The sequence below is a fragment of the Embiotoca jacksoni genome, unplaced genomic scaffold (assembly GCF_022577435.1).
Source record: "Embiotoca jacksoni isolate LCO1_2020_lvr unplaced genomic scaffold, fEmbJac1.0.p SCAF_24, whole genome shotgun sequence".
NCBI classification, from domain to species: domain Eukaryota; kingdom Metazoa; phylum Chordata; class Actinopteri; family Embiotocidae; genus Embiotoca; species Embiotoca jacksoni.
This window is the reverse complement of record NW_027185375.1, coordinates 211,955-236,503: the sequence shown is the minus strand read 5'-3', so window position 1 is coordinate 236,503 and position 24,549 is coordinate 211,955. Positions and strand designations below refer to the sequence as shown.

The 24,549-nt window shown below is 37.5% G+C and overlaps 2 protein-coding genes and 1 long non-coding RNA gene across 4 annotated transcripts; all 3 read right to left on the bottom strand.

Annotated features, from left to right (window-relative positions):
- Positions 1 to 528: 528 nt before the first annotated feature.
- Positions 529 to 7,632, bottom strand: LOC138203792 (Fc receptor-like protein 5). The gene is made up of 15 exons (XM_069158788.1): positions 7,586 to 7,632; positions 7,450 to 7,514; positions 7,049 to 7,315; positions 5,598 to 5,867; positions 5,175 to 5,463; positions 4,689 to 4,987; positions 4,116 to 4,379; positions 3,356 to 3,601; positions 2,559 to 2,678; positions 2,408 to 2,423; positions 2,216 to 2,304; positions 2,033 to 2,110; positions 1,666 to 1,722; positions 1,498 to 1,560; positions 529 to 1,144 (listed from the first exon to the last, which is right to left on the bottom strand). The coding sequence occupies exons 1-15, from the start codon at positions 7,630 to 7,632 to the stop codon at positions 1,056 to 1,058; spliced, it is 2,259 nt and encodes a 752-aa protein (XP_069014889.1). The 3' UTR covers positions 529 to 1,055.
- An 867-nt stretch (positions 7,633 to 8,499) lies between these two features.
- Positions 8,500 to 9,254, bottom strand: LOC138203839 (uncharacterized). Its single transcript, XR_011178743.1, has 3 exons — positions 9,152 to 9,254; positions 8,797 to 8,832; positions 8,500 to 8,577 (listed from the first exon to the last, which is right to left on the bottom strand). It is a non-coding gene; the product is annotated as an uncharacterized lncRNA (long non-coding RNA).
- Positions 9,255 to 12,994: 3,740 nt separating this feature from the next.
- LOC138203830 (Fc receptor-like protein 5) lies at positions 12,995 to 22,617 on the bottom strand. Of its 2 annotated transcripts, XM_069158820.1 has the most exons (14): positions 22,406 to 22,617; positions 22,051 to 22,086; positions 20,261 to 20,527; positions 18,530 to 18,799; positions 18,120 to 18,395; positions 16,670 to 16,939; positions 16,257 to 16,535; positions 15,761 to 16,066; positions 14,908 to 15,162; positions 14,066 to 14,185; positions 13,926 to 13,941; positions 13,736 to 13,824; positions 13,549 to 13,623; positions 12,995 to 13,305 (listed from the first exon to the last, which is right to left on the bottom strand). In XM_069158820.1, exons 1-13 carry the CDS (start codon positions 22,440 to 22,442, stop codon positions 13,550 to 13,552), a joined length of 2,295 nt encoding a protein of 764 aa, XP_069014921.1. In that variant the 5' UTR covers positions 22,443 to 22,617; the 3' UTR covers positions 12,995 to 13,305; position 13,549. The 2 variants fall into 2 exon arrangements, with proteins under 2 accessions (XP_069014921.1, XP_069014922.1); XM_069158821.1 differs by lacking the exon at positions 12,995 to 13,305 and having other exon boundaries at positions 13,317 to 13,623.
- Positions 22,618 to 24,549: the final 1,932 nt, after the last annotated feature.

Below are 24,549 nucleotides of genomic sequence, written 5' to 3'. Positions count from 1 at the left end.
ATTAAAAGATATGAAGTACAGATGCATTATTTACAAACTTGCCAAGGAGCGACATGTAACACTGTTTTCACAAATGGAGGGAAGATGCTGAAAATAATCTAGAGCATATTTCTCCATTGATTAAATTGTTACACATATTAAACATGAACACTGATAGAAATGTGCCTCATAAAACACACTTCAAGATGCAAATGTGTTGATATTTAAGCACAGCCAACCACAAAGCACAGAGTAACTGAAAGGACAATCACAGGGCCCCCTCATGTGGCTAAAAATGTGAACCTACAAGTATTAAAATATTATATCAATGTTTCCCAAATAATAAGAAAAAAGAACATAGAAAAATAAAAGTAAGAATGAAAAATTAAATAAAAAACAAAATTCAAACAAGACCAAATTTTAAGAAAAAGACAACAACAGTAAAAATATGAAAATAAAAAAAGAATACATTTATTTAAAAATAAATCACACCAAATACACAAATAAAAATAATTACAAAATATGAATAAAAATAGAAAAATGGTTACAAGTCTACAGAGGATAAAACAGATTAAAAGGTCTGAAGACAATCAAATCAACGAAAACAATGCTTAATTAATGGTCAAAAGTTTTTTTAAACTACACAAAAACAATGCTTAATATACATAAAATACTTTCAAATAACAGGTTATGCTGTTTGTTAACAGATCACGCAAAACTGAAAAAACTGCTGACTTTGAAGCCACACTATGACGCAGTACAAAAGCTCAATTAACTGTTGCCTTTTGGAATAAATGCAGCACATAAACACCCAATGGGAACATGTACATCATAAACAGGAGATTCAAATAATAAAACCTGTTTTTCTGTGTACAATGTAAATTATCTGCTATTAAGTTGTATGTCGTTTTGCTTTTGTCATTCTCTCCATTGGTTTTGCCGTCATATTTATTGATCTGAGGGAAGAGTGAAAAATGAAAAGATGGAGCGTTATTCAACAATTAAGGGGGATTCATGACAATTTACTTCAAGTGTCTGTAAAAGTAAATCATTAGTCACGAATCCTGTTATGTGCACTATTTTAACACTGCGCAATTACCAAGAGATTTTCCTGGTTTGACTTCAGAATAAACCATCTCGTCAGCTGCTGCATGAGCTGATTTTCCTGTGAATAAAGAAATAATAGCTTTAGAATATTTGACAGTAACGTCTCAAGTTAAACTGGCAATGAAATGATTTATATGGATTTCTTGAAGGAAAAGCAGCACTAACATAGTGTACAAAAGAAAACAAGAGATAACATGTTACAGATTACAAATGATACGTAGCAATGTATTTTATCATTCTCAGCCATGTTGGTAGTTTTACACCGTATCTGTGAAATCAAAGACGTATGAAAGTTCATATATACGGTTTGTATGTTGCTGTAATTGGTAAAACCTTGTTGTAGTATTGATAAAGCACACCACAAAACACACAAAAAATACCTTTCGGCAGTATTGTTGTGATGCACCGTACCTGGAGATGATCTTATCTGCACATCAGAATACACACAGCTCTCCTCTGGTTTCTTAGTTTTCCCTGCTCGAAGGATCAGATGAATGACTAAACTTCCTGGACTTTAGTTGCAAAAAATTCTGAATTTTCCAACTATGTTATGTGTTTTTTACTACATCAAATACTCACCCTTCTTAGTGATGCTTTTAAGCTCCAGCAAAGAATATGTTACATCATTGGATTCATCTGAAATACATTTAAAAAAAAAAATTTTTACTTCAGAGACTGTCAGTCAATCATTTGCAGTTACTTTTGGCATCATATTCTGGTCTTTCTAAAATATTCATGTTCATTACAAAGTAAGTAGGCAAAAACAAGTGTGGAAACCCCTGAAAATGAAATTGGTTGTAAAATTAATCATTATCCAAGTCAAAAGTCAAAGTCATTCTTCTCGATTAGATTAGGGTCTGAGTCAGTTAAAATATTTGTAATTTATGTCAATATCTGCCTATATTTTAAGAAGTATTTGTAAGAAATTCCCAAAGGGTTCACTTACTTTTTCTCACCACTGAATATACTGCACCATTTTCAGCACCTTCAGGGCTTTTGATTGATTCATAGAGACTGGCATCAACTACAGAGTACAATTAAGCCAATGTTTAATTAATCATTCATTTGAATCAGATGTGGAAATGTTATGAATACTGTTTACAATACGTCAGAATAAAAGTGGGCTTACCGTGGGGAGGAGGAGCGCATTTGTTGCATTGAGCTTCATCCTGGTTGGTCATGTGGTATGTAGCAGAGCTCTGACTTGTGCTCTGAGACCTGGTGGGCCAAAAACATTTAGTAAATAAACTGTAGATTTTATTAGAAACAAGGGATGGAATTCTGGTATGTTGAAAATAAAAGAGGGGAGCGTTGCACCAACCTGATAAAACATGAATCTGTGAAAAAGACAATTGTTATTATATGATTTTTGCAAATCGCTCCGTCATCACTAAAGTACATGTATAGTACTCAGAACGACTGAATATTTAGAGTGTAATCAATGCAGTATGAGAAGGAAAAGTTTGACTTACCCTTTGACTGTTTGTAGCGACAAAACAGCAGCAGAAGAATAATCAGTGAAATTCCACAAAGCAGCCCAACAATCAACAGAACATGGAACAGAGATGAAGAGCTTTCAGCTCTGGAAACGGCTGTAAGAAATAAAGGGTTTTAAAAAGTGTATGAATATAGCACCACTATGCAGGGAATTTTCAAAATACTACTGTTACTACTACTATTAATAATTAACATAGCTGCAAGCGACAAAGTTTGAGGTCCAGGCAGCCTCAAAGATGATGCTGCAGACATGTTATTGCAACACAAGTTTTGCACTGTGACTTGAACCCTCAAGCAAAAGGGTTAAGAAACATTCTGCTTACCACCGAGCTATTGGAAAAGTATATTACACAGAATGCTTAGTGACAAAGAAAACATGGAACTTAACAGTTTCTCATGATCTCACGAGTGAATTTTAGTTATAGCGACCCCTGGTGGTGTATTTGTATGGAACATGGGGATCAACCAGTGACCCAGTCATGAAGAACTACTGTGTCCAGTTTCGTGAGAATCAGATGATGCATCATCATCATCATCATCATGGAGGACATCTACTTTTAGCAAGTTTAATAACAATTATTTTCAAAACAGATTGACATTTCATAATTTCCTTCACAACTCAAGATCAGCCAAGTCACACTTTGGGGCCTGAACAGTTGGTCAACTGAGGGTTTTCTTGCCCTTATGGTTTTTGCTGCACAATCACTGTTTAGCAGAGAATAATAATAGCACATTAATGAAAATCTAAACAAAAACAATTGGGATTACTCACATTTTACCGCCATCCAACTCTGTGGTGATTCTTTTCCGGAGTATTGACACTTGTAGAAGCCTTCATCAGTCGTTGACACAGCAGAGATGATCATCTGACCTCTGGGGTCATTTTGAATGATTTTGTCATTTTTATAAAAAATAACATTAGAAAGAACATTTTCTGTCCTCAACTTGCAGTCAAGAATAACAGATGATGATCCCTCAGTTGCAGGATGGACAGGGCTCACCAGGATAATATCATCACCTGTAAAACCATCAGACAATATGAACACTTATTTTGAGGTCAGCTTGTTTTGCCTATTGATGTAAAAGCTTCAATACAAATCACAATTAAACCAAACGTTTGTGCAGAATTTGACAAATCACAACCAGCAAATGTCATTGTACAGTAGATGTTACTGTTGATGAAAAAGGTTGCACTGTACTAATTAATATGTGAACAGACTTCAGCTTTTAAGGAATGCTTATTGTTTAGAGGAATTTTGAGGCAACAATGCAGTAGCTAAGGAGCCAAGTTAAACCTAGATAACTATACAGCTCCTGAAAGAAAAAGGTTTATGGTTTTTGATACAAAAACATCAGTTAATACTATTTTCCCATGTTCAATTCTGATGATGAAGATAAGCTTTTCATTTCTAAGATAGACTTGAACTACTTAAACTGAATCTACAGGACACAGAATCATATTTGCCACCTTGAAATTCCCAAACATGAAATGTAAATGTTGAAATAATTCATAAATAAAATGAAAAACTCACGCTGTCCTGTGATGTTGACTGCGTTGCTGAAGGCTGATCCAGACTCACACCAGTACACGGTAGTACTGAACAATATCTCATGAACATTACATGTTGATCCATTCATTGTGCCCCAGAAAGAACAGTATGACAGTGAGCTGGTATCATTAAACCTCCTCACTCTCCACTCAGTAGAGTTTCCCTCACAGGTCAGTGAAACAGAGTTAGAGGTGAAGTGTTGTGCTCTGTCAGGATTCACTGTGAGAGACGCTGATGGATTAAAATCTGAAAAACAAAACCAGGATGGTGGGTCAAACCAAATGAAAATGATCATATTTAATGCGAATATTTTCTTCCCCCCCAAACATAAATAAGTAGTTTTTGTGCCTAACCCTGACCAAACAGCAATTGTGTCACATCTAAACCAAACCATGATCCTCTCACACGGCACCTTGTGTGTCTGTATGAGATGTGAATGGCTTTGATAAAAAGTCAGTATTTGATTCCTTGAGAAAGAGAAAGCGTTGCGTTTGCTGAAGGAAGACTAGAAAAACCAACGTGAATGGAGCACATCAAACAAAAATGCAAACTGACCTCCAGACCAGACAAACTTAGGATTGCTGTAAACAGTGTGATATTCTGGATCTCCTCTTCCAGCTCTGCACAAATATCCTGCTGTGTCTCTCTGTCCATGAACAATGTAGGAATCTTGTGCCGTCCCGTTGATGCTACCAGACAGCAGCTCTTTGATGGAGGAACCAAACTTGTCTGAAATATCAGGAAGAGCTTTGTACCAGTAGAACCTCCATCCTGCAGACGGATGTTGAACCACACAGCTCAGAGTTACTGAGGCTCCAGGACTCAGCCATGATGGAGACACAGTGAGGACGGACAGGGGTCCTGTTGGAAAGATGAAGACATGTTACTGAGTATTGATGGCAGATTACAAGTAACATTTGTATCCTGTACAGTTGCAGTATTTCTTTATCTATGAATGTTTGATCTCAATATATAAATGTAAAGTTGTACGATATATCATACAGTTTTAAATAAATGAGAGTCATGACTGGTAAAATATGATGTGACTTACTTTCCAATGTCATCAAACTGAAGGAATCACTCCACTCTGTTGAAGAATACGAGTCATCTCTGAGACGTCTCCTACAGTCGCAGTCTCCGCTGATGGATTCAGAAGCTCTGAATTTCCAGTATTTCTTGTTTTCATGGTGTACAACCGACCGGGCTCTTCTCCACTCATACACCCACTCAGTGGATTCACCTCCTGAGACTTCACATGTAAGAGTGATCATCTCACCACTGAATGTCGGGGACCAGTCGGGTTGTTGTCTTAAAACAGGCTTGTTGGGAACTGTTTCCACCACATATACACAGTTGGGATACAAACAAAAACATGAAATCAACAGAGAAAGTTCCGTATTGCAGGTTTCATTCTTAATTCAAATGGTAATTACAAATGTATTCAAACAAAATGACTGAACTCACAGGTTATGTGAATGGTGACGTCATCACTTACATCAGTGTAGAAACCTGGGTTTCCTCTTCCTCCTCTACAACGGTACATGCCTCCTTGTGATACACTGATAACTTTGTTCTGTCCATCATTTGTTGAGAGTTGAACTTCATTGGTGTCTGAGGTTCGTCTGAACCACTCGTATTTCCAGCCATCAGATCTCTCCACAGAACAAGTCAGTCTCACAGTGTCTCCTACTGATATGGTTGTTGTGCCTGGTGTCAGTGTTGCCTTTGGTCTTCCTATTATTGGGAAAAAAAAAGAATAAAGAAAAGATTATTACAAGTGATGGTGTAACAATTCACCCTAACTAATAGTAAGGGAAAAAGCTACACGCTATTTAAGGGAACGGACGGACCTAATTTCGTCGTATGGTTCCAGCCTGCTGAACTCCTAGTTAACTAAAAAACTCAAAACCTAAACATAACATCCCTACCTTTACCTGCCCATAATGTGGAACAAAACTATAAATTAATGAAAGCAACACAAGTTGGTTGAGAGGTGCAAAATATTAAAATGGAAAAAGTACAAATTAGGAGGCGTCCCACCTGGTCGGCAATTACCAAACAAAGAGGTGTGTCGTAACAAACAAAGGCCGCCCCCAACACACAAACAATACCTGCCGAATGGCCCAAACAACCCAAATATCCCCTGACCCCAAGTGCACAACCATAAATAGTCTTTGTTGACTTAAAACAAAGTCTCTAAACCAAAAAAGGTTCGATACCCGGTGAAACGTGGTGAGCCGCCACGGTTTAATGCCTCCAAGCAAAGTCCACGCAGATCTCCCCACCGCTGTTCGTCTAGAAGTTAAAACTCTTCTTCTGGCAGAAAAAGTCCATATCTCAGATAATCCAAAAGGAAGATACTCCACGACGTGGTTCCCTTGGGCAAGATCCCCTGGACTCGCCGCCAGGTATTGTTCTCTGGACGCCGCCTCCACCATACACCTGAGCGCTCTCTCAGTGACGTCACTTACCTTCTTTATGTAGTCCGGTTATTTGGGAATATAATCATAAAAACACATGTCCATTGGCCGTGCAGATGCCACCGGCCACTGACAATAGATGATGTACAATCCACGGTGATTGCAACCAAATGAACAAATTACATGTCCCCATCACAGTGACTGTACAAATGGTGAACTTAGGTGATCATTACAATGGGTTGAAAAAATAACAAAATTGTATGTTTTCATATTACGGCTGCAACCTTCCACTTGCAGTAAAATTAATTTCTAAATTCTCCATCTTTAAATTTGACAAAATAAATTGCTCTTGCATTTTATTAATTACCAACTATCAGGTGCAACATGATGAAGACAAACTCTAACCTGTTCACTCACTGTCTGAATAAAGATGCAACATGGAGCAATTTTGCACATTAAAGAATTTAGACTGTACACGCAACAAACATGACTTACGTGATACTGACAATGTGATGGCTTCACTCCAGTCTGTTGAAGAATACGAGTCATCTCTGAGACGTCTCCTACAGTCGTAGATGGATTCAGAAGCTCTGAATTTCCAGTATTTCTTGTTTTCATGGTGTACAACCGACCGGGCTCTTCTCCACTCATACACCCACTCAGTGGATTCATATCCTGAGACTTCACATGTAAGAGTGATCATCTCACCACTGAATGTCGGGGACCAGTAGGGTTGTTGTCTTAAAACAGGCTTGTTGGGAACTGTTTCCACCACATATACACAGTTGGGATACAAACAAAAACATGAAATCAACAGAGAAAGTTCCATATTGCAGGTTTCATTCTTAATTCAAATGGTAATCACAAATGTATTCAAACAAAATGACTGAACTCACAGGTTACATGAATGGTGACGTCATCACTTATATCAGTGTAGAAATCTGGGTTTCCTCTTACTCCTCTGCAACGGTAGATGCCTCCTCGTGATACACTGATAAAGTTGTTCTGTCCATCATTTGTTGAGAGTTGAACTTCTTCGGTGTCTGAGGTTCGTCTGAACAAGTCGTATTTCCAGCCATCAGATCTCTCCACAGAACAAGTCAGTCTCACAGTGTCTCCCACTGATATGGTTGTTGTGCCTGGTGTCAGTGTTGCCTTTGGTCTTCCTATTATTGGGGAAAAAAACAGAATAAAGAAAAGATTATTACAGTTGATGGGTTGAAAAAAATAACAAAATTGTATGTTTTCATATTACGGCTACAACCTTCCACTTGTCGTAAAATTCCTTTCTAAATTCTACATTTTCAAATTTGACAAAAAAAATTGCACTTACACTTTATTAATTAATAGTTATTTTCACTGCAGAGAAAAGATGTTTTAAACCACCGTTGATTTGTGTCCATTTCAACATGGTGTCAAAGCTAAAGTAATTATTGACTAAGTAACTATTAACTAAAAGATTATTGGCCTTTGCAGAGGTCTTCACTCTCAGATTACTCTTCTTGTTACTTCTGCAAAAGATGATATTTTACACCAAAACACATATGTAGTGATTCTGGATTACAATCTTTGAGCTTTCTAGCAACTTCTGAGAGAAAAGTATCAGGAACAGTAAAGTGTTTCAATTAAAGTTTCACTGTATTTAAAAGATGCTTACACAACAAGATTAATTAAATGTACACGGTATTTCATATACTTTTAATAGGGATCATAAATTCCTGCTGTCATGTCATAGTGATAAAACACTGAGGACTTACCTGATACAGTTAAAGATAGGACATTACTGCACTTTGGATCATGTGAGCTCCTCTTACGACCGCAGCACTGATAGTTACCACTGTAGTAAGTTGAACTAATTTCAAATGGGTGCATTTTATGTGAGTTGTAGTGAATCACTTCTTCGTCATCCTTTTTGATTTTGTATTCCCAGTCAGTGACTTCTCCTTCCTTCATGTCACATATGAACGTAACAGTCTCGCCGGTAAAATAAGTGGACCAGTCAGGGTCAGAGGTCAACACAGCATCTAGAACCCAACACAAACATATGCAGTATAAAACACTACACAGTTAGCAACGGAAAACACTTTTACACACTATGCAAGGAACAATCAGTGTAGATACATACAATGAAAAAGACAGATGACCAAAAAGAAAGCAGAAAGAGGAAGTACTGAAGCGATTAATAGTTAATGAATAAATAAAAATAAATAAAAGAAAGAGAAAAGTGGAAACTGTATAATTACCTTCAGCGTGTCCATTGAAGGGGAATGTACAGAGCACTGCAAGACAGGTCAAAACTTCAGATATTATCAAACTAAAGCAAATGACCAAATATTTAATTAACAAGTAACATTTGGAGTTTTACCAATTTTAGTTAACATGTAAACATAAATATATTAAATTAATCAAATCTTTGAGATGCATTAAAACAGTCCTCTACTCTCATCTGACCAAAGTTATTAATAAAATGGTGAATCTGTTCTCTTTTCTATTCACATATTTAGAAAAAGGAACAAGTGACTGATAACCTGTTGCTCTCACTGAAACCTTTTCATCAATCCGTACGATTTAAACAGAAAAAGTCGGTGATGTACTCACAGAATAATCCCAGCTCACAGAGCAAAGTGTGCCCCATCCTCACATCCAGTCCAGATACTTCTGAGAAATTCTCTGTCCTTAGAGTGAAGCTGCAGCATTACAGAAACCCAGAAATGTTCGGAAACAGAAGTTACATTTCATATATTTAGGGTGACTCTTTTATTTTATTTTTTTTCAAACTTCTTCAGCTTGTTTCTGCTTCCTTCCTTTTTCACACACCTAACACAACTGAACAGAGTTTGACCACAGCCTGCTATGACTTCCTCTCACAGCAGTGGTGAAACATATTCGACACATTCTCACGCAAATGTTTGTGCCTGTTCTCTGATAAAGCAATAGACTGAAAACTACAACCTACAAGTCGTTTTCCAACATTTATAAAACATAAGACAACTGAAGACAAGCAGAGTGAACATAACAATGTCAACAAGTCATCTACTGCCAAGAGAACCTACATTGAACTGTCGTCTTATCAGCTTTTCATTCCCATGTAAAGCACTTTGAATTTCACTAACCTGTATGAAACATAAGTGCAGGAAATTTAAACAACTGGGGAAATTCTAAATATAATTTTAATGATATTTTTATTTAATGCATTTCAAACTCCGGAATAACTCTTCAAAGGACATAAAGTTCATGTGTTTGAGCTTCAGTCAGGCCTTACTTACATTTTTGTTGTCTTTGCTTCCTCCTGGTCTGCTTCTTATGTTTGGTGGGAGCATCAGCACCTTTATAGAGCCCATTAAAGCATTAAGGTAAATACTTTGGAAAATACAAGGACAGATTCAAAGGTTTATGTTTTGGTCCTTTATGTCCCAACTGCTGCTGACAGTGACACTCACTGAGAATAAGACATTTTGGTTTCCAGCCATTATATGATCATCCGGTAGGCTACTGCTGGCTTGCAAAGGGTCAGTGACTTTTGATGCTACTGTAAAGGTAGCAGCATAAATTCATTAAAGGTTTGAAATATGCTGTTCAATAAATACATTGCCATCGAGAATGAGTAAAGTACACTAATAACAGAGGTGTCACACTCACTGACACACTCACTGGTAATCGTGCACTTTCTGATCCAACAGTGAAACTTTCATCTGAAAATATGTTCATTCTGAGTTGAGCTTCACTAAAGTGTTCGATTACCCGAACACAGAATCTTTTTACGTCTCCACCTGATGGAAAAATTGTGGTTTTGAGTTTGGTCATGACTTCACCGACAGGAAGTGATTGAGCTTGAGCAAAGAAGAAATAGTGACATTAACAGAAATGAGGGTGAAGAGAGTATGAATAATAGTACTAAGAATAAGAATTAAAATAACTTTTGTTTTGTATAAGAAGACATGGAGAAGATGGGGGTGGGGGGGGGCATATTTTCTATTTCATGATCTGTAAGAGTGAAAACTTAAGAGTAACACAATTCAGTGTTTAGGCATATTGCTGAGATGGAAATATACTGGGAACAAATCACATTGAGCATACAAGAGCAGAGACACGTTGTACATAAATAAGACAAATACCCAGAACTCTTCCAAGACTTGGATGTGCAAAGGATTTGATAGTTTGCACCTCTGGTCACATCTAGTGGTATAAAGTAGCTCACCAAGGTAACTTCTTACTGGAACACTGGAAGCATCACCTCTTCTAAGATAATCAGGTGAATCCTCCAAAACGGTAAGTTTTTAAAAGTGATGCAGAACAAAACCTTTCTGAAATACTTTATATATTTCATTCAATTTGGAATGAGAGCAGTTTTTTTCCAAAGTTTTTGAGTTTAATGAAAGAGTATGTGACAAATTGATGATCATCTGCATCTATTGAAAAGATTGACTGCACCATTTCAGGTGATTTCAGGATGTTTCCATTGATTCATATCCTCAGTTAAACAAAGACAAAATACCATTATACCAAATGAATATCAGCTTTGTTTGTTCCCTTTATTTTTGGTTCATTTGTTGAAAGTGTAAAGACGTGGATAACAGATGAGCAAAGACAGGGAATCTTAAACATTTTAATATATTGATTGGAACAATAATATTTTCGGACTCTTTCTGTCCAGTCGAAGTGGAGTCAATGGAAAATCAGGTCTAACTTTTCCTTTTTTGTGCACATGGTCGAGTTGTTTGTTGGTTGTTCAACTTATTTAAAAGCATCAGCAACACAAACAACAACAAAAACACTCAACATGTTTGGGAGTACAAATAACTGCTGTTGATAATAAATAAGATGTTGAGATACTTCCAGAAGTGGCTCCAGTATGTTCCGGGTTAAGCTGCGTTGTCGCCGCGGGTGTTTTTGTTGATGTCAACATTATGTTTTGTTTGAGCAGAGGAGAGAAACCACACGTTGTTTACACAAATATTCCTGGTTATGTGTATCTCGACTGATATTTCGGTTTCAAGAAGTGGATAGGGGGATGTCGGATTTCTAACTTTCAGTGCGGCAGGAAATGACGTTTAACGCCAGACGGACAACCCGTGACGTCAACCGACGCAGCCGCGAGAGTGCGTGTTGGACGTAAAAGCGAATTTCGGATTTCTTTATGAAGACATATCAAAACGAGCAAAGCGTTGAGGAACAGAATGAACAACACACTGATGGACGAAGTGTGTCAGGAGAGGAGATCTGGGAGACCAACATGTTAACAGGGTTAGACAGGGATCCGGACACTTTAGCTGTGGTCTCTTTTGTTTGTTGGTATTTAGTCTTATTTGCGAGTGTATTCTGGGTCAGAATCTGTGGAGGCTATGATTTTGTAAAGCCAACCTGAGACACTGTATGTTACAGTATATTGTGCAAAATAAATATACATTAATTTGCATGCAATTCCCAAATTTGCAGCAGAAACTGAACAATACAAAATATGACGTAAAAGAAGTCAGTGACGGACTACTTTTGAAAATTGTTGTGCCTCTTCGTTTTGTATAAGAAGTCATGGAGAAGATGGAGGGGGACATACTTTCTATTTCATGATCTGTCAGAGTGAAAACCTAAGAGTAACACAATTCAGTGTTTAGGCATATCGCTGAGATGGAAATATACTGGGAACAAATCACACTGAGCATACAAGAGCAGAGACACGTTGTACATAAATAAGACAAATACCCAGAACTCTTCCAAGACTTGGATGTGCAAAGGATTTGATAGTTTGCACCTCTGGTGACATCTAGTGGTATAAAGTAGCTCACCAAGGTAACTTATTACTGGAACACTGTACATCACCTCTTCTAAGATAATCAGGTGAATCCTCCAAAAAGGTAAGTTTTTAAAGGTGATGCAGAACAAAACCTTTCTGAAATACTGCTCACAGAACAAAGTGTGCCCCATCCTCACATCCAGTCCAGATACTTCTGAGAAATTCTTTGTCCTTAGAGTGAAGCTGCAGCATTACAGAAACCCAGAAATGTTTGGAAACACAAGTTATATTTCATCTATTGTAGGTGATGTTGTTGTTTTCTTTCAACTTGTTTCAACCTCCTTCCTTTTTCACAGAACTAACAACTAAACAGGGTTTGACCACCGTCTGCTTTGACTTCCTCTCCCAGCAATGATAAAACATATTTGACAGATTCTCATGTAATGGTTTGTGCCTGGTCTCCCTGAAGACAAGCAGCATGAACATAACAATATCAAAGGTCATCTATTGACAAGAGACCTCCAACATCAGAACATTTCAAAAATCAGCAAAAACTAAACCAAAAGTAAAAATAATATTAGTCGTAAAAATGAGTATGAAAAAGTCTGTAAAAGATTTTTTAAAAAGATTACAAAGGTCTGAAGTCAAATGAATGAAAAAATACTGACAACTTACTGCAAGAAAAGAAAACAACTTTATTGATGCTCCAAATTTTTTTTTTTAAATACAAAAAATAATGTTTAATATACATCAAATACTTTATCATAACAGGATATGTGGTTTGTTAACAGATTGTGCGAAACTGAAAAAGATGCTGACTTACAGTATAAAAGCTCAATTAACTGTTGCCTTTTGGAATAAATGCAGATCATGAATAACACGTACATCATAAACAGGAGATTAAAATCATGATACATTTCTTTCATGTATGTACACTGTAAATAATCTGCTATTGAATTGTATGTACTTTTGATTTTGTCATCCATCCGTCGGTTCCGTTGACACAGATCTCTTTATTGATCTGGAGGAAAAGCAAAGAATGAAAGGATGCAGGATTTTTCAACAATTAAAGGTGATTTATGAGAATTTACTTCCATTTGTAACACATTCATTATAGAAGTCAGCTTTGGCAAATCCCTAAAATATGTTTTGAGGTCATTCCACATCTCTGTAGGATTAAAGTCTGGGCTAATAAAATATTTATAATTTAGATGATAACGTGAATATATTCCAAGAAACTTTTACACATAAAGGCTCCACCCACCTCAAATTGCAACTTCATATATTACACAATTTTCATCTTCAGGGCTTTTGATTGATTCATAGATAGAAACATCACCTACAGAATAAAATCAAGCCGAAGTTTGCTTAACAATTCATTTAAAATCAGATAAACACGTGGAAATGTTATGATTACAGTTTACAACATGTCAGAATAAAAGTAGACTTACCGTGGAGAAGAGCAGCGTATGTGTTGTGTTCAGCTTCATCCTGGTTGGTCATGTGGTCTGTAGCAGAGCTCTGACTTGTGCTCTGAGACCTGGTAGGCCAAAAACATTTAGTGAGTACAGGAGATTTAATAAGAAACACAGGATGTGATTCTGATGTGTTGAAAATGAGAAAAGTAAGCATGATACCGACCTGACAAAACATGAATCTGTGAAAAAGACAATTGCTGTTACATCATTTTTTTAAGTGCAAAGTACATGTATAGTAATCAGAATGTCTTTAAATATTTAGAGTGTAATCAATTTAATATGAGAAGGAAAAGTTTGACTTACCCTTTGACTGTTTGTAGTGACAAAACAGCAGCAGAAGAATAATCAGTGAAATTCCAGAAAACAGCCCAACAATCAACAGAACATGGAACAGAGATGAAGAGCTTTCAGCTCTGGAAACGGCTGTCATAAATAAAGGGTTTTAAAAAGTGTATGAATATATATTTTCAAAACAGATTGACGTTTTGTAATTTCCTTCATAACTCAAGATCAGCTAATTCTGTAGATGATCGGATTCAAGTTTTGTAAATATTAGTCCAACGGTTGTTGGTACCTATAAAACCGTCAGACAAGATTGTTTCAACCATTTGTCTTAACAGCTTCAATTCAGATCACCCTGAAACCAAACTTTCAGCAGGAGGTGATTGAGGATGTGGGACTTTGTGCAGAGTCAGGAAAATCTTAAACTGTAAATATTGATTTAGATAGTAATTTGTTACTATTTTCTCATTGTAAATTGATTTAAAAAAAAAGAAGTGGCACTGTAAGGATGAATATACTAACAAATTACAGCTTCATGGAATGCTTAATGTTTAGCATAATAATTGTGAGCAGCCAGAGTTAAATTTTGAGGCAACAATGCAGTAGCTAAGGAGCCAAGTTAAAACTAGATAACTATACAGCTACTGAAAGAAAAGGGTTTATGGTTTTTGATACAAAAACATCAGTTAATACTATTTTCCCATGTTCAATGCTGATGATGAAGAAAAGGTTTTCATTTTCTACGATAGACTTGAACTACTTAAACTGAATCTACAGGACACAGAATCATATTTGCCACCTTGAAATTCCCAAACATGAAATGTAAATGTTGAAATAATTCATGAATAAAATGAAAAACTCACGCTGTCCTGTGATGTTGACTGCGTTGCTGAAGGTTGATCCAGACTCACACCAGTACACGGCAGTACTGAACTCATGAACATTACATGTTGATCCATTCATTGTGCCCCAGAAAGAACATAACAGTAAGCTGGTATCAGTAAACCTCCTCACTCTCCACTCAGTAGAGTTTCCCTCACAGGTCAGTGAAACAGAGTCAGAGGTGAAGTGTTGTGCTCTGTCAGGATTCACTGTGAGAGACGCTGATGGATTAAAATCTGAAAAAGAAAACCAGGATGGTGGGTCAAACCAAATGAAAAGTTCTGTGCTATAATATTTGAAAGAAAATTAAAATTATAATTTAAAAAAAAATACAATATTTAATTAATAATTTGTGATGAGTAAAGTTCTGAATATTTGTTTAAATTTAACATATCCAAGTAACAGCATTAAAACAAAAACAATGTGACCTATATAAAGTAAAAGGATACCAAATAACGAAAAGACGTTAAAGAAAATAAATTTTAACCAGATGTTGTTGTGAAATTACATAGGGAAGTTGTAAAGTGGAACAAACCACTGATGAAATGTTGAAGCAAAAGTCAACAGTCCCATCATTAGTCAGTCAAGATTTGTTCCCCCTTAAAAATAAATAAGTAGTTTTTGTGCTTAACCCTGACCAAACAGCGACTGTGTCACATCTAAACCAAACCATGATCCTCTCACACGGCACCTTGTGTGTCTGTATGAGATGTGAATGGCTTTGATAAAAAGTCACTATTTGATTACTTGAGAAAGAGAAAGCGTTGCGTTTGCTGAAGGAAGACTAGAAAAACCAACGTGAATGGAACACATCAAACAAACATGCAAACTGACCTCCAGACCAGACAAACTTAGGATTGCTGTAAACAGTGTGATATACTGGATCTCCTCTTCCAGCTCTGCACAAATATCCTGCTGTGTCTCTCTGTCCATGAACAATGTAGGAATCTTGTGCCGTCCCGTCGATGCTACCAGGCAGCAGCTCTTTGATGTAGGAACCAAACTTGTCTGAAATATCAGGAAGAGCTTTGTACCAGTAGAACCTCCATCCTGCAGACGGATGTTGAACCACACAGCTCAGAGTTACTGAGGCTCCAGGACTCAGCCATGATGGAGACACAGTGAGGACGGACAGAGGTCCTGTTGGAAAGATGAAGACATGTTACTGAGTATTGATGGCAGATTACAAGTAACATTTGTATCCTGTACAGTTGCAGTATTTCTTTATCTATGAATGTTTGATCTCAATATATAAATGTAAAGTTGTACGATATATCATACAGTTTTAAATAAATGAAAGTCATGACTGGTAAAATATGATGTGACTTACTTTCCAATATCATCAAACTGAAGGAATCACTCCACTCTGTTGAAGAATACGAGTCATCTCTGAGACGTCTCCTACAGTCGTAGTCTCCGCTGATGGATTCAGAAGCTCTGAATTTCCAGTATTTCTTGTTTTCACGGTATACAACCGACCGGGCTCTTCTCCACTCATACACCCACTCAGTGGATTCACCTCCTGAGACTTCACATGTAAGAGTGATCATCTCACCACTGAATGTCGGGGACCAGTAGGGTTGTTGGCTTAAAACAGGCTTGTTGAGAACTGTTTCCACCACATATACACAGTTGGGAAACAAACAAAGACATGAAATCAACAGAGAAAGTTCCATATTGCAGGTTTCATTCTTAATTCAAATGGTAATCACAAATGTATTCAAACAAAATGACTGAACTCACAGGTTATGTGAATGGTGACTTCATCACTTGAATAAGTGTAGAAATCTGGGTTTCCTCTTCCTCCTCTGCAACGGTAGATGCCTCCTTGTGATACACTGATAATTTTGTTCTGTCCATCATTTGTTGAGAGTTGAACTTCATTGGTGTCTGAGGTTCGTCTGAACCACTCGTATTTCCAGCCATCAGATCTCTCCACAGAACAAGTCAGTCTCACAGTGTCTCCCACTGATATGGTTGTTGTGCCTGGTGTCAGTGTTGGCCTTGGTCTTCCTATTATTGGGAAAAAAATAATAAAGAAAAGATTATTACAAGTGATGGTGTAACAATTCACCCTAACTAATAGTAAGGGAAAAAGCTACACGCTATTTAAGGGAACGGACGGACCTAATTTCGTCGTATGGTCCCAGCCTGCTGAACTCCTAGTTAACTAAAAAACTCAAAACCTAAACATAACATCCCTACCTTTACCTGCCCATAATGTGGAACAAAACTATAAATTAATGAAAGCGACACAAGTTGGTTGAGAGGTGCAAAATATTAAAATGGAAAAAGTACAAATTAGGAGGCGTCCCACCTGGTCGGCAATTACCAAACAAAGAAGTGTGTCGTAACAAACAAAGGCCGCCCCCAACACACAAACAATACCTGCCAAATAGCCCAAACAACCCAAATATCCCCTGACCCCAAGTGCACAACCATAAATAGTCTTTGTTGGCTTAAAACAAAGTCTCTAAACCAAAAAAGGTTCGATACCCGGTGAAACGTGGTGAGCCGCCACGGTTTAATGCCTCCAAGCAAAGTCCACGCAGATCTCCCCACCGCTGTTCGTCTAGAAGTTAAAACTCTTCTTCTGGCAGAAAAAGTCCATATCTCAGATAATCCAAAAGGAAGATACTCCACGACGTGGTTCCCTTGGGCAAGATCCCCTGGACTCGCCGCCAGGTATTGTTCTCTGGACGCCGCCTCCACCATACACCTGAGCGCTCTCTCAGTGACGTCACTTACCTTCTTTATGTAGTCCGGTTATTTGGGAATATAATCATAAAAACACATGTCCATTGGCCGTGCAGTTGCCACCGGCCACTGACAATAGATGATGTACAATCCGCGGTGATAGCAACCAAATGAACAAATTACATGTCCCCATCACAGTGACTGTACAAATGGTGAACTTAGGTGATCATTACAATGGGTTTGAAAAAACAACAAAATTGTATGTTTTCATATTACGGCTGCAACCTTCCACTTGTAGTAAAATTAATTTCTGAATTCTCCATCTTTAAATTTGAAAAAAGAAATTGCACTTACATTTTATTAATTACCAACTATGAGGTGCAACATGATGAAGACAAACTCTAATCTGTTCACTCACTGTCTGAATAAAGATGCAAAATGGAGCAATTTTGCACATTAAAGAATTTAGACAGTACACACAACAAACATGACTTACGTGATACTGACAATGTGATGGCTTCACTCCACTCTGTTGAAGAATACGAGTCATCTCTGAGATGTCTCCTACAGTCGTAGTCTCCGCTGATGGATTCAGAAGCTCTGAATTTCCAGTATTTCTTGTTTTCATGGTGTACAACCGACCGGGCTCTTCTCCACTCATACACCCACTCAGTGGATTCACCTCCTGAGACTTCACATGTAAGAGTGATCATCTCACCACTGAATGTCGGGGACCAGTAGGGTTGTTGTCTTAAAACAGGCTTGTTGGGAACTGTTTCCACCACATATACACAGTTGGGAAACAAACAAAAACATGAAATCAACAGAGAAAGTTCCATATTGCAGGTTTCATTCTTAATTCAAATGGTAATCACAAATGTATTCAAACAAAATGACTGAACTCACAGGTTACATGAATGGTGACGTCATCACTTATATAAGTGAAGAAATGTGGGTTTCCTCTTCCTCCTCTGCAACGGTAAATGCCTCCTCGTGATACACTGATAACTTTGTTATGTCCATCATTTGTTGGGAGTTGAACTTCTTCGGTGTCTGAGGTTTGTCTGAACCACTCGTATTTCCAGCCATCAGATCTCTCCACAGAACAAGTCAGTCTCACAGTGTCTCCCACTGATATGGTTGTTGTGCCTGGTGTCAGTGTTGGCTTTGGTCTTCCTATTATTGGGGAAAAAAAAGAATAAAGAAAAGATTATTACAAGTGATGGTGTAGCAATTCACCCTAACTAATGGTAAGGAAAAAGCTACACGCTATTTAAGGAACGGACGGACCTAATTTCGTCGTATGGTTCCAGCCTGCTGAACTCCTAGTTTACTAAAAAACTCAAAACCTAAACATAACATCCCTACCTTTACCTGCCCATAATGTGGAACAAAACTATAAATTAATGAAAGCGACACAAGTTGGTTGAGAGGTGCAAAATATTAAAATGGAAAAAGTACAAATTAGGAGGCGTCCCACCTGGTCGGCAATTACCGAACAAAGAGGTGTGTCGTAACAAACAAAGGTCGCCCCCAACACACAAACAATACCTGCCGAATGGCCCAAACAACCCAAATATCCCCTGACCCCAAGTGCACAACCATAAATAGTCTTTGTTGACTTAAAACAAAGTCTCTAAACCAAAAAAGGTTCGATACCCGGTGAAACGTGGTGAGCCGCCACGGTTTAATGCCTCCAAGCAAAGTCCACGCAGATCTCCCCACCGCTGTTCGTCTAGAAGTTAAAACTCTTCTTCTGGCAGAAAAAGTCCATATCTCAGATAATCCAAAAGGAAGATACTCCACGACGTGGTTCCCTTGGGCAAGATCCCCTGGACTCGCTGCCAGGTATTGTTCTCTGGACGCCGCCTCCACCATACACCTGAGCGCTCTCTCAGTGACGTCACTTACCTTCTTTATGTAGTCCGGTTATTTGGGAATATAATCATAAAAACACATGTCCATTGGCCGTGCAGATGCCACCGGCCACTGACAATAGATGATGTACAATCCACGGTGATAGCAACCAAATGAACAAATTACATGTCTCCATCACAGTGACTGTACAAATGGTGAACTTAGGTGATCATTACAATGGGTTGAAAAAATAACAAAATTGTATGTTTTCATATTACGGCTGCAACCTTCCACTTGTAGTAAAATTCCTTTCTAAATTCTACATTTTCAAATTTGACAAAAGAAATTGCACTTACACTTTATTAATTAATAGTTATTTTCACTGCAGAGAAAAGATGTTTTAAACCACTGTTGATTTGTGTCCATTTCAACATGGTGTCAAGGCTAAAGTAACTATTGACTAAGTAACTATTAACTAAAAGATTATTGTCCTTTGCAGAGGTCTTCACTCTCAGATTACTCTTCTTGTTACTTCTACAAAAGATGATATTTTACACCAAAACACACATGTAGTGATTCTGGATTACAATCTTTGAGCTTTCAAGCAACTTCTGAGAGAAAAGTATCAGGAACAGTAAAGTGTTTCAATTAAAGTTTCACCGTATTTAAAAGATTCTTACAAAACAAGATGAATTAAATGTATACGGTATTACATATACTTTGAATAGGGATCATAAATTCCTGCTGTCATGTCATAGTGATAAAACACTGAGGACTTACCTGATACAGTTAAAGATAGGACATTACTGCACTTTGGATCATGTGAGCTCCTCTTACGACCACAGCACTGATAGTTACCACTGTCGTAAGTTGAACTAATTTGAAGTGGGTACGTTTTATGTGAGTTGTAGGGAATAAATTCCTTGTCATCCTTTTTGATTTTGTATTCCCAGTCAGTGACTTCTCCTTCCTTCATGTCACATATGAACGTAACAGACTCGCCGGGAAAAAAAGTGGACCAGTCAGGGTCAGAGGTCAACACAGCATCTAGAACCCAACACAAACATATGCAGTATAAAACACTACACAGTTAGCAACGGAAAACACTTTTACACACTCTGTGTAACCCACGTTAGTTTTACCAGCAACTAAAGGGTTAACTCAAACATGCAGTACAGACGTGCGCTCTCGTGCACGTCGGGAGATCAAAACCGTCTCCCGGGAGACGACCCTTTATGTCTCCAAGGAAACAGCAGCGTCATGATCTACACCAGGAAGAATCTCATTTGGTTGATTTCTGCTCGATGCTTCTGAGGATGTTTATTTATTTGATCGTTAACCAGACCGACTCCGAAGGAAGAAGTTTCTTTAAGTCTGAGAAGAATCTCCGGTGAGTGACGGATGCGTTGCTAACAGTTATCCGTTGGTGTAGAGCTACAAAGGAGGACAGTTGTAACAGTTGTTCGTTGGGCTAAAGATACCGATCAGGAGAGAAGAGAACAATAACCAGTAGGAGATAAATATTAATTTGTTGATGGATATTATTTTACGTGGTCGATATCTGTGATTGTGGAGCTGCATGTACGTGACGGGGCTATCTAAGCGCTAGCTAAGCGCTGAGGGGTTAATGCGTCGGGAGCTGTTGAACCGAGCGGGAACGATGACGTCATGTTCTTGTTTTTAGCGCCAGAAGTAAACGGTCAGATTGAGAACAGCTGTTGAGTGTGTTGCTTAGTAACGGTGGACGTTTAAATAATGTCTGTTAGGTATAAGTGATAGATGTCACTGAGACATGAGTACATGTGTGTGTGAAATATGTTGCTATGTTAATATTGACCATAGTGAATATTTTATATATATATGTGTGTAATACTATTTTACTGGTCATTTACTGTTCCACCAACAATAGAGTTTATAAATTACAGTACTGACATCATATTCAATTCTGCTGTATGCAGATTGTTTTTTCTGGATGGATCTGTGATGGAGACAGCGATCCCCAGAAACCTCCACAGAGCGCTGGAGCTGAGTGACCCTGTGACCCCTGATCATCTTCGCTGTGAGTGAAGCTGCATTTGGTCTTCTTGGGTTCTCCTGCCGGAGCACCGACGAGCAAAAGATTGAGATCAGAGTTAGTCTGAGAGCCTCCAGACGTACACTACCGGGTAGTAGACTGAAAGACAAGAGACTGAAACTGACTGACTGTGAGAGAAATACTGGTATTGAGGTTATTATTTGAATTTGTTAGTTTTCTTTTATGTTGTTCTCTTGATTTTCTGTGTGTGTTAATAACTATAATAAATTGCAGTTCAGTTCCTTGTTTTAAACTGCAAACATTTGCCATGTTTCATTCACTCTCAGAGCGACCTAAAGACAGTCCTAAACTTAACACAGGAAATCTACTGTGTTACATAGACTACATATGCAAGGCACAATCAGTGTAGATACATACAATGAAAAAGACAGATGACCAAAAAGAAAGCAGAAAGAGGAAGTACTGAAGCGATTAATAGTTAATGAATAAATAAAAATAAATAAAAGAAAGAGAAAAGTGGAAACTGTATAATTACCTTCAGCGTGTCCATTGAAGGGGAATGTACAGAGCACTGCAAGACAGGTCAAAACTTCAGATATTATCAAACTAAAGCAAATGACCAAATATTTAATTAACAAGTAAAATTTGGAGTTTTACCAATTTTAGTTAACATGTAAACATAAATATATTAAATTAATCAAATCTTTGAGATGCATTAAAACAGTCCTCTACTCTCATCTGACCAAAGTTATTAATAAAATGGTGAATCTGTTGTCTTTTCTATTCACATATTTAGAAAAAGGAACAAGTGACTGATAGCCTGTTGCTCTCACTGAAACCTTTTCATCAATCCGTACGATTTAAACAGAAAAAGTCGGTGATGTACTCACAGAATAATCCCAGCTCACAGAGCAAAGTGTGCCCCATCCTCACATCCAGTCCAGATACTTCTGAGAAATTCTCTGTCCTTAGAGTGAAGCTGCAGCATTACAGAAACCCAGAATTGTTCGGAAACAGAAGTTATATTTCATATATTTTGGGTGACTTTTTTTTTTTTTTTTTTCAAACTTCTTCAGCTTGTTTCTGCTTCCTTCCTTTTTCACACACCTAAAACAACTGAACAGAGTTTGACCACAGCCTGCTATGACTTCCTCTCACAGCACTGGTGAAACATATTCGACACATTCTCACGCAAATGTTTGTGCCTGTTCTCTGATAAAGCAATAGACTGAAAACTACAACCTACAAGTCGTTTTCCAACATTTATAAAACATAAGACAACTGAAGACAAGCAGAGTGAACATAACAATGTCAACAAGTCATCTCCTGCCAAGAGAACCTACATTGAACTGTTGTCTTATCAGCTTTTCATTCCCATGTAAAGCACTTTGAATTTCACTAACCTGTATGAAACATAAGTGCAGGAAATTTAAACAACTGGGGAAATTCAAAATATAATTTTAATGATTTTTTTTTTAATGCATTTTAAACTCAGGAATAACTCTTCAAAGGACATAAAGTTCATGTGTTTGAGCTTTAGTCAGGCCTTACTTACATTTTTGTTGTCTTTGCTTCCTCCTGGTCTGCTTCTTATGTTTGATGGGAGCATCAGCACCTTTATAGAGCCCATTAAAGCATTAAGGTAAATACTTTTGAAAATACAAGGACAGATTCAAAGGTTTATGTTTTGGTCCTTTATGTCCCAACTGCTGCTGACAGTGACACTCACTGAGAATAAGACATTTCAGTTTCCAGCCATTATATGATCATCCTGTAGGCTACTGCTGGCTTGCAAAGGGTCAGTGACTTTTGATGCTACTGTAAAGGTAGCAGCATAAATTCATTAAAGGTTTGAAATATGCTGTTCAATAAATACATTGCCACTGAGAATGAGTAAAGTACACTAATAACAGAGGTGTCACACTCACTGACACACTCACTGGTAATCGTGCACTTTCTGATCCAACAGTGAAACTTTCATCTGAAAATATGTTCATTCTGAGTTGAGCTTCACTAAAGTGTTCGATTACCTGAACACAGAATCTTTTTACATCTCCACCTGATGGTGAAATTCTGGTTTTGATCTTGGTCATGACTTCACCAACAGGAAGTGATTGAGCTTCAGCAAAGAAGAAATAGTGACATGAACAGAAATGAGAGTGAAGAGAGTGTGAATAATGATGCAGAAAATAAGAATTAAAAGAACAATTGTTTTGTATAAAAAGTCATGGAGAAGATTGGGGGGGGACATATTTTCTATTTCATGATCTGTAAGAGTGAAAACCTAAGAGTAACACAATTCAGTGTTTAGGCATATCGCTGAGATGGAAATATACTGGGAACAAATCACACTGAGCATACAAGAGCAGAGACACGTTGTACATAAATAAGACAAATACCCAGAACTCTTCCAAGACTTGGATGTGAAAAGGATTTGATAGTTTGCACCTCTGGTGACATCTAGTGGTATAAAGCAGCTCACCAAGGTAACTTCTTACTGGAACACTGGAAGCATCACCTCTTCTAAGATAATCAGGTGAATCCTCCAAAACGGTAAGTTTTTAAAAGTGATGCAGAACAAAACCTTTCTGAAATACTTTATATATTTCATTCAATTTGGAATGAGAGCAGTTTTTTTCCAAAGTTTTTGAGTTTAATGAAAGAGTATGTGACAAATTGATGATCATCTGCATCTATTGAAAAGATTGACTGCACCATTTCAGGTAATTTCAGGATGTTTCCATTGATTCATATCCTCAGTTAAACAAAGACAAAATACCATTATTCCAAATGAATATCAGCTTTGTTTGTTCCCTTTATTTTTGGTTCATTTGTTGAAAGTGTAAAGACGTGGATAACAGATGAGCAAAGACAGGGAATCTTAAACATTTTAATATATTGATTGGAACAATAATATTTTCGGACTCTTTCTGTCCAGTCGAAGTGGAGTCAATGGAAAATCAGGTCTAACTTTTCCTTTTTTGTGCACATGGTCGAGTTGTTTGTTGGTTGTTCAACTTATTTAAAAGCATCA

Excerpts from the sequence above, each read along its gene's own strand:
- LOC138203792 (XM_069158788.1), bottom strand. The coding sequence starts at position 7,632 with ATGGCTGGAAATACGACTTGTTCAGACGAACCTCAGACACCGAAGAA. Across the intron at positions 2,679-3,355 it reads GAGTTGGATGGCGGTAAAAT|CCGTTTCCAGAGCTGAAAGC; the intron begins GTGAGTAATCCC and ends TATTTCTTACAG. Across the intron at positions 1,561-1,665 it reads TAAAAGCATCACTAAGAAGG|GGAAAACTAAGAAACCAGAG; the intron begins GTGAGTATTTGA and ends TCCTTCGAGCAG.
- LOC138203830 (XM_069158820.1), bottom strand. The coding sequence starts at position 22,442 with ATGGGGCACACTTTGCTCTGTGAGCTGGGATTATTCT. Across the intron at positions 16,536-16,669 it reads AGTCACCATTCACATAACCT|TTCTCAACAAGCCTGTTTTA; the intron begins GTGAGTTCAGTC and ends TGGTGGAAACAG. Across the intron at positions 14,186-14,907 it reads AGTCAACATCACAGGACAGC|CCGTTTCCAGAGCTGAAAGC; the intron begins GTGAGTTTTTCA and ends TATTTATGACAG.